At 45.2% G+C, this 9,201-nt stretch overlaps 1 protein-coding gene across 1 annotated transcript; it reads left to right on the top strand.

The window, feature by feature from the left end:
* Nucleotides 1–806: 806 nt before the first annotated feature.
* On the top strand, nt 807–8,887 carry si:ch211-126c2.4 (uncharacterized). Its single transcript, XM_064326281.1, has 12 exons — nt 807–973; nt 1,758–3,833; nt 4,414–4,459; nt 5,486–5,647; nt 6,061–6,159; nt 6,463–6,579; nt 6,807–6,848; nt 7,160–7,210; nt 7,831–7,908; nt 8,082–8,132; nt 8,631–8,701; nt 8,796–8,887. Exons 2-11 carry the CDS (start codon nt 1,791–1,793, stop codon nt 8,660–8,662), a joined length of 2,721 nt encoding a protein of 906 aa, XP_064182351.1. The 5' UTR covers nt 807–973; nt 1,758–1,790; the 3' UTR covers nt 8,663–8,701; nt 8,796–8,887.
* The last annotated feature ends 314 nt before the right edge of the window (nt 8,888–9,201 follow it).

Consider the following 9,201-nt stretch of genomic DNA (forward strand, 5'->3'; position numbering starts at 1 on the left):
AAAAATTGCGGGGATACATATGAAATTATATTCATTACATTTTTTCGCTAGACATGAAAGCATTACAAATCTACATAGCCCTCTGCATCTTGACCTGCCGATCATAAGATTTTGACCACACTAACACGTCATTCATACAGCGAGTTTCAAACATCTGAAAAATCAACTTTTCAAGACATAAATTCGTCAGATGTTTGACAGGGCTCTGGTTCCAGTGGGAATGTTACCGTGTTAAAAATATGAATCGTCATGGAATGGAATTCATTTTGAAGGTTTCGAAAGATGTTATCAGCACTATTGGCACACTTTCCAGACTTCTGCAGATGATGGAATAAATGTAGAATTTAGTAATGTCATTTTTTGTTGAACAGCGTTGCGGATGCATGAGATGCTGTGTTGTAATTAAATGGCACGGTATCGATAGAATAGATTGATATCACTCGCATCACTGAATCTGGCATATTGTACTGACTATTATGTAGCTGAAAGCACAAAGTACTGTATATAACAAGTACTGCGTATATATTTTCATGAATGACTGTCATGTATACAACATTTTTATGGGAGTACGCTTTACTGATCAGCTTTTTAATGCAGCCCGTTCAAAGAACTTCAAACACGGTTTATCCAGTTTCTTTGGTTAGGTTCCGAGTGACGTAATCAAACAGCGATGTGTTTCTGTTCTCTGTGATTGGCCAGTTTAAGTCTGTGCGCGCTGACTGAATAACGAGCCTGCTAATTGGTTGGACGAAACTTCCTATACTAACTATTCATGTTCGTTATTGGTGTGACAGATCTCTGTTCGCTGATAGGGCGAATTAATCCAGTTCCAGCCGATGAGAGGCAAAGACACCACTTTTGAAACTCGCTAGTCATATATTTTTAGCTAACAGAGTTGGTATGTCCATTAGCCGTCACTAGCTACTGCTGCATTAGCTAATAAAACGTTCTGCTCTGACAGTCAGTGTGACTGGTGAGTAAAATTTGTTTAGTACTAAAGTATATTTTTCTAGGTACTTTGGCTGTTGGTGACACAAGCGATATTGGTCTAAAGAATGATTTCATAGCCATCTAAACTGTTCTGACTAGCTAGTTTCTTTTTTATGTTGGATGAGCTAGAGTGCTCAACATCTTACTTGGCGACAGTGTCGTGTTCAGATACTTTATAGAAAACTACGTTGTTAACGTTACTTAAATTTAAAAAGGTGAAGCTACTAAAGGGGCGAATTGGCGTAAACGAGTTCTAGACCAGTAACTGAGTTATTTTTCCTTTAAGTGTTTTTAAGGACTTGGGGCGTTCCCTACGCGCGGTCAGTGACTGGTCAACTACCCTAACGTTCGTTCTTTTGAAATTCCAAATGATAAAAAAAGATATTTTCGGCTGGTGATTACGCTCTAAAATTGCCTAATCTCTGCTCATTTTCGGACAGTATGTCAACGCCAAACCGACACTCTCAGTTAGTTATTTTTGAACAACACATAATTTACTCTCCAATTTTAATTATTGTACTGTTCATCAAATATGACTGGACTGTTGGCAGTAAGTTGTGATTCTGCCCCACCAATTAATGATGAATCCAAAAACTTGCTTTGTACAGGGCAACAGTTTTGATTGACAAAACAGTTTCCTTTAAACACTCTTCAAGAAATCCTTTTGAAAAGAACAACAACAAAGATGGCTGAATAGATATATGTGCAGTAACAACCAATAAATAATCATAATGAATTGATGTGAAATGTTTTCTCATGTCTCTCAGGTTCATAAGAACCTGCAGCATCCTGAAGGCTACATGGCTTTCTCTCCTAGTCTGCCAGCCCCTAGTGTGGTAGCTTGTAAGCCAGATCTGTCTGTGGATGCGGTGGTTGACACCCACCCACCCAAGTTAGACATTCTGGCACAAGAGGAGAGGCATGATGTTCCTGGGGTAGAGCCAGTGGTGGAAATGGACTCTGGAGAAGGGCAGGACTTGTCCATGGGAAATGCTGTTTTTAATTTGCCTTCTGTCACTCTGCAAAGTGGCCAGAACGTACAACGAGAGATTCAAGTCGGTCGTGCTAACCTGAGAACCTTCCTCACGCCTTCCTTCAAAAGCCTGGGGTTTCTGTCCCCTATACCAGAGATATCTCCCCTCAGTGGGAAAGAGATACATGGCAAACCAAGTGAGGAGATATGCGCCAATGTGATTGATGAAATCCAGCGCTACCCATACAGGACAGCCTTGCGGGCAGTCGAAGGAGGAGGATTCTTTTTTGGGAAATGCGGGAACGCAATGGACATCAGCATGATTGGAGCAGAGTCCGTGGCCAACTTCAGCTGCCTGGACTACACAATGGAGTCGTCTTGCCTGCAGCTGGAGGGGGAGGCCACGAACAAGCTGGAAAGCCTAATGAAGGCAAACGACAGGGTGGAGGAGACTGCCAAGAAGTTGGGAGCAGAAGGAGAGGAGGGAGCCAAAGAATCAGTTAGGGTTCTCAGTGCTAGCCCCTGCTTCAACTCCAGGAAAGGCCTAGTCCCCCTCATTATGGAAAAGGTGCAGCTGTTCAAAAGCCCTGGAAATGTCAGCGGCTCCAGTATGTCAGCGCTCAATGATACATACAACCTGTCTCACAGCCAGGGGAGCAGCGGTGGCCAGAGTTTGGAGCTTGAGGCTGGGAATATCACAGCAGAGGCAGCGTCTGGGGTTGGCCCAATCGCTAAAGAGGGCTCATCGTCCCAGGCCAGCAATAACAACACACTGGTGCTCCATTCAGGCGCTACTGTAACTGACTCGAATTTGACTTTTGAAATTACGGAAAAGAGTGCAGTTGGACTCACTGCAGAGGCGGAGGCTATGGGCACAGAGAGGGCAGATTTAAAAGAAGCCCTTGAGTTGCAGTCTGGTGAGATTGTGGCCCAGCCCAATTTGACTGTTGACATTACGGAGCAGAGTGGTGTCGGAACCTGGTCGGAGGACAGCACAAAGAGTTTGGGGTTGAAGAACGGCACTTTCAATGTCCTTCCAGACCATGAGCCAGTGGCAGGACCCAATCTGACCGTGGATCTGACCACGCCGAATGTCGCCGGACCCGAAACGGGATCGACCGAACAAAGGGCGGGGTGTCAGAACGTCACAATTGAACTGCAGTCGGACCAGTTGAATGAACCCCCGGCTGGGATCAACTTGACATTTAATGCGACAAAGCAGCTGGGCTCAGAGGACGACCCGGTTGGGGTCTGTGAAGCCGAAGGCGGGGCAGAAGGGCAGCTGGGGTCCTTGACTAAGGTGGAAAACCGCAACTGCAATTTTAGCCAAAGCCTGGACACGGAGGACGGTGGAGGGGCCAGCTTGTGGAGCCTTGACACCTCGCTGGAAATGAAGGCCAACTTTTTGGTCACATCCACCCCGCTGGTCGTGCCCAAATCCTTTAGCTTCGCTACTAAACCTGCCCCCTCGGAGGCGTGCGAAAGGCTCTCTGTGGTCGAGCACAGTGGAGCCTCCTCTGATGGGAATAATAGCAGTGCCTTTCCCCTGGTTCACCAGCCCCCTCCTGCTGGTGCTAAGCCTCTCACCAGGTCCCTCACCAGACCTTCCGATTTGCCTTTAAAATGTGGTGCCAAGGCTCAACCCTCAAACAGGAAGTCGCTCGCCTGCCCTTCAGGCATCCCCAACCCCAAATCGCTGCACCCACTCCCAAGGCCTTCCTCTTCCCGTTTGTCTTTGGCCCCGCCACCGAAGACGGCGTCTGGCCTCCAGGTTCCAGGGGCTAGCTCCCTCCTGTCCTCTACTCTGACCAGAATTAGCAGGAAGACTGGGGGAGCTCTGAGGAACCTGGCAGCATCCAGCTCTCTGGAGGTACGATACCTTGGCTCTAACTGCATTCTGCTTCAGCTATTCAGCTGTAGGCACTCTCTTTTCAGTTTTAAATTGAAAGAAAACAAATGCTTAATAGATTTTTAAAAATAATGATAATAATGTTTATTCACATGCTTCATGCAATGTTCAAGGCGCTTTATAAATGAACAACTAGACAAAGTAATGTCTCATAAATGGCATTTCAAGCAGACTGTTATATAGACACAAGGACAAACTGGAACTATCAAAAGCTCAAATGTCCCTATACAGCAAGCTGACCTGGTTCTTTGTGTGGTTGATATTTTTTACTTTACTTTACTTCACTCTAGTGTGTTTCTTTTGCACCTCTGCACCTTGAACTAATGCACTTGTTGTACATCACTCTGGATAAGAGCGTCTGCTAAATGCCTGTAATGTAATGTAATAATATTGGCTGGGAACTCATTAGAATGAAGTGCCTGTGTGTGAAAATAATAAATAATGTGATAAAATGTTGGTTTTTTTAATATCATGATTGTAAACTTGAGTTTGAGGTCATTATAAATGTATGTAATGCTTTAGCCTGTGCTTTTGTTTAAAGGCTTCTGTTGGTTCTACGACCAGCCGTAGACGCCTTTCAATTTCTGGTGAGTATGATGATAAATAATTATTTTTGATTGAATTTTTATTGGGCATCTTTCATAATCTCAAAGCCCTTTTCAGGGAAGGGAGGAAGCTGACCTCGCCCTCCATCTGGGAAATGCAGGCCTGCATTTCAGGGGGAGAGGGAGGGGAGTGAGTGAGCATATTACTATATGCATTGAGAGGAAACCGTAGGAACTAAAAATTTCAACACAAAGTGCGTATCAGAGCTGGGCAATAAAACACAACGGTCATCGCCGCCATGGAGCGTTACGGCTTTCTTTTGGCCTTTTTTCTTTAGTCATACCTGATGTGATGCTTGACATCCGAACTCAAGGCCTCGTGACATGCTCCGGGGGAATAAACATCACCGCTGATATCTGCAGTCTGCAGCAAAGTCGCACGGTTTACATGTGATCATGTGATTTATGTACTTATTTATTTGTCAGTCGCGTAGAAACTTCGAGGCCTTGCTGCTGAGTGGATGTCTTATCAACAGCCAATAGGCAGGAGAGGTGTTGCTTTGTTTCGTAAAGCATTTCACGGGGCCTCGGATGGTTTTCTACTGCAGCAGATGTAGTTAAAGGGGGGTAAAAAGACGAAAGAAAGCCGACAGGCTACATGGCAGCGATGACCGTTTTTGTGCTTAAAAAACATTCGATAATCAATATGGCTTATCGACCAGCCCTACATTTACATTTACATTACAGGCATTTAGCTGACGCCTCTTATCCAGAGTGACTTGCACAACATTCACATAGAATTTACGTTGCATCCATTTATACAGCTGGGTACATACAGAAGCAATGCAGGCTAAGTACCTTGCTCAAGGCCAGGATACAACAGCAGTGTCCTATCCGGGAATCGAACCTGCAGCCTTTAGATTGCAAGCCCAGTTCCTTACCCGTTACACTACACTACACTGTGTCTTCTCATTCACCACCCTGCCTGGTCCCAGCTCTGCTTTCTCAAGTGTTGGTGGTGACATTAATGATTCTCTGTTTGTGATTGATCATCTTAACGCCTTTCAGAAAACAAGCTTCCCGTTTCTGGCCTGCAGAAGCCTCGAACCTCAGGCCAGCTGCCGTCCTCCTCCGACCCATCCCTGCTGGCTCTGAGGCCTACTGGTCAGACCACGTCCAAGCTGCAGACCCTGAGATCAGCGGCTGGCAGTAGACCTCTGGGTTTAGGAGGTTGGTCCTGTCCGGTCGAGGTTAAATCCAGGAACGTTTGAATCTGTGGTTAACAGAGCATAGTGTATCAGATGAACTTGGCAGAAAGATTATTGTGTTGTTTTGTCATACAGGTGTTTTCATTGACCCCTCCCCCAGCCACTCCCATTATTCACAATATCTCTCCCAAACAGTGGCACCCCACATTAACCGAACCTCCCAAGCCTTCCCCCCTCAGCATCCCACCGCAGTACCCCCCAGGATAAGACAAAACCAACAAAAAGACAGATTAAACTCAAATTACATTGAGAGAGTGGGAGAAAGACGGGGGCCCCATGTCCCCTAGATCACGCCAACTACTGCAGTCATTCCTATCTGCCCATGGGACCCTGTGGGCTTGTGCTTAACTGTGTCTGTGATGTCACTTCTGACAGAACCAAAGGTAAAGAGCACACAGCTTTCCACCTCCTCCCTGAAGCAGCCACGGGCAAACGCTGGGGAAACTCTGCCCCTCTCCAAGAGGAAGAAAGTTGGTATGAGAATTTTCTTCCCTTCATTTTGACCAGTGATGCAATTTGATGTCCACGAGACAAGTGAATGCAGTTTGGTTGTATTTATTTTATTCAATTCTATGTTCTTCTAATTCTTAAAGCACTTTGTGTTTTGCTAAGCTAAATAGTGTTGTTATTATTATTATTATTATTATGGGCTATTAAAAACAGGCAGCTTCAAAATGGTTGCATGAGTTTCAGTGAAACTCTTGCTGACTTGTCTGGATTCACAGACCCTCCTTCAGCAGAATAAACTTGTGCTTCTGGCTGCTCTGTGTCACACAGATACCCTGGCGCACGCTACCATCAGCGAGCCCCCAGGGAGTCCTGCAGGAAGCCAGAGGGGCCTCAGGAGACCAACCTCTCTCCTCAGAGGCCCCCAGTCAAAGCTGCAGAATCTGGGTAAGGAGGCCATATCTTGAGGGGGTTGGGGGGGTGTTTTTGGAAGTATTTTTGGTTTGAATCTTTTTCGCCAGTTCCTTGCCTGTGCAAAGTTAAGCCTATGTAGAACTACTTTTTTAAAATATATAAGTTCATGTTTTTTTATTTAAATTTTTTAGATAGATTTGCTTACTGAGGGCTTGATTGCTTGAGTCATTTTTCTTCCTTTCCTTCTACTGGCTGACTAGGAGGGGGCCGGATATCTGGGGTATTGGCAACAAAAAAGTCTGGTAAGTCCAAAACACAAGGTTTTTTTTGTGTGTGTGTGTTAATTACTTGCTTGGCTTTTTTTTTTTTTTTCTTTTTTTTTTTTTTGCTCTTCATGTGGTTCCTTTTGTGAAACTGAGAAATGGTAAAGCACGTGATGCATTTGTACTGGAGTATGGAGGTCTGCAGAAGACAAAATTTCTTGCCTTGAGTAATTTGGAAGAGTTTAAATAGAAATTTGAAGAGACCCTTAAAGGGTTTTAAATGTTTATCTTTCTTTGGGAGAGTAAGTCTGGGGGTTGCCATGGTTACCCTTTAAATCCTGTCTCTGCAGGCCCAAAGGCTCCCCTGCCTCCTGATGTGCAGCCCACTGCAGCCCAAGTTGGTGAGTGGCTAATTATACTCTCATTAAGCGAGGAGATGTATCACTGCCGTTCCTTCTGTTGTGTTGATATCTATGGTTCTATCCAAAATGAGCGTACTCTTATTCTCTCTGTGGTACACGGTAACCTCCTCAATCTGTGCTGTATTCCTGATGTGTTTTTGAGAGGGAACTCCAAAACTGTGGGTTGGGGCCCCACTGGGGGGTCGGGAGAGGGCCCCTGTGAGGGGGGTTATGGTGGAGGACAGAAAAATATGTTCACACATTGTGCACTTTCTTACATTCACTTCGGTCGCATTAAACACGGCACCAGTCTCACGCATATTGTACACACAGCTGTTTTGACGTGTTACATTTTTTATTCTACATTTGTGTAAGGGGTGAAAATGTGTTATAAGTGTGCTTTGGGCTCAGATGATTGCTATAGACGGTATGTGTGGTGCATTATGAGCCAATCATAGAAGACCTAAGAAAGATCCACAGTAGTGCTGGTGTTTGGAGCAACGATTAGTGTACAAGCAGTGTTCTTTCTTACCATTCTTCTTTGCTCTGCACACAAAAAGGCTATGCATGTTTTACTTCAGTAAACAGTGATCTCCCTTGTCATCCTGTCCCCTAATTAGCCCCTCCCTCAGACGTGAGCAGGCCTTGCGATGATGACCCGGGGGTAACCAATGAGGATGCAGGAACGCAGGCCACAGGTACAGCCCCTTTCTCTCACTGCCTGTGAGCTGTGGGGGGATTACAGCTGCCAGGATTTGACTGAAGCTGAGAGTGGTGACTGTGGCCAGCAGAGGGCAGTGTCTCCACAGAACCAAAGCCTGTCGACTCCCCTCACTGTGCATCACACTTAAAGCCCTTCTGCTTCTTTCAGGCTGTGAAGACTGTGCAAGGTATCAAGAGGAAATCGCCAGGCTGCGAGCAGGTACCCCACTGTTTGTCTGTTGTCTTTTCCTTTTTTTTATGGAAAATAAATTATTTATGCACAATGATGTTAATACAGAAGACAAAATAACGAAGGTGCAAGCTTATGCACAGAGAATGAAATTAAAGCATAAAAATGAAAAATAATGGGTGGTGATGGTGAGGACAAGACAAACCTGGTGTTAGGAGAAAAACAGTTTAGGGGGAAAATTAGTAACTCATTTTATGATTGACTTGGAAGCACATTTATTTACATCATTCTATTCGAGCGAGCACATTTTCCACAACTTGTCTAGGCCCACGAAGAACTAACGGCCAATAGTTATAAAGTGTCCTGAGTATTGAGATGAAATTCAGTTAGTGGTTTAAACAAACCTAACTAATCACAAGATTTTGGCTTTGGGGTGGGGCAGTAAAATGTTCTCCGGTGCATTTAGGAGTTGGGTATCTCACACTTGCTTCCACTTTGGCTTCAGCTCCTGCTTTTTCTCTCCATTAGAACTTCAGGAGCGAGACCAGAGGACCTCGTAGAGGAGCAAGTGTTGCCACGGAGCCGTAGCTAGGCGAGCGGTAAATTAAAGTAAACTTTGGTAAATATTGACATGTTCCTTGCCTTCAGATCCTTGTGGATTGCTTTTTGACTGCAATTTCTGTTCTTTTGCAGCAATCTTCATGGGAGTACTTTAAAAAAATTTCTTTTAAACTAATGAAAATACGTATTGTATTCAATAAAGTTTCTGTTGAATAAGTCTTAAATCCTTTTCACAGCGGTAGTTGTGTGGGTTTAGGTCGCTGGACATGTGACCAGCGCTGGCGTGTTTTGTAATGGGGCCAGCCAGTGAATTCAGTCTTGTGCTTTTGAGTGGGGGGGCGGGAGTGGGCGCAGAAGAATTTCCTGGTCGCGGTTAATTCTGCGAATCTGGGGGGGGGGGGCTGTGCTGTGGCAGAGGCCGTAGAGAGGGTCTGGATCCAAAGCGGAGTTTCTGCCAAAATCCCCCTGCACTGCACAGCTCGGTGCTGTCATGTCTGAGCTTCTCTATAAACCCGACACCTATCCTCTTTCTCTCTCT

The sequence above is a fragment of the Anguilla rostrata genome, chromosome 3 (genome assembly GCF_018555375.3).
Source record: "Anguilla rostrata isolate EN2019 chromosome 3, ASM1855537v3, whole genome shotgun sequence".
Lineage (NCBI taxonomy): Eukaryota > Metazoa > Chordata > Actinopteri > Anguilliformes > Anguillidae > Anguilla > Anguilla rostrata.

Excerpts from the sequence above, each read along its gene's own strand:
- si:ch211-126c2.4 (XM_064326281.1), top strand. The coding sequence starts at position 1,791 with ATGGCTTTCTCTCCTAGTCTGCCAGCCCCTAGTGTGGTAGCTTGTAAG. Across the intron at positions 4,460-5,485 it reads TAGACGCCTTTCAATTTCTG|AAAACAAGCTTCCCGTTTCT; the intron begins GTGAGTATGATG and ends AACGCCTTTCAG. Across the intron at positions 8,133-8,630 it reads AATCGCCAGGCTGCGAGCAG|AACTTCAGGAGCGAGACCAG; the intron begins GTACCCCACTGT and ends TCTCTCCATTAG.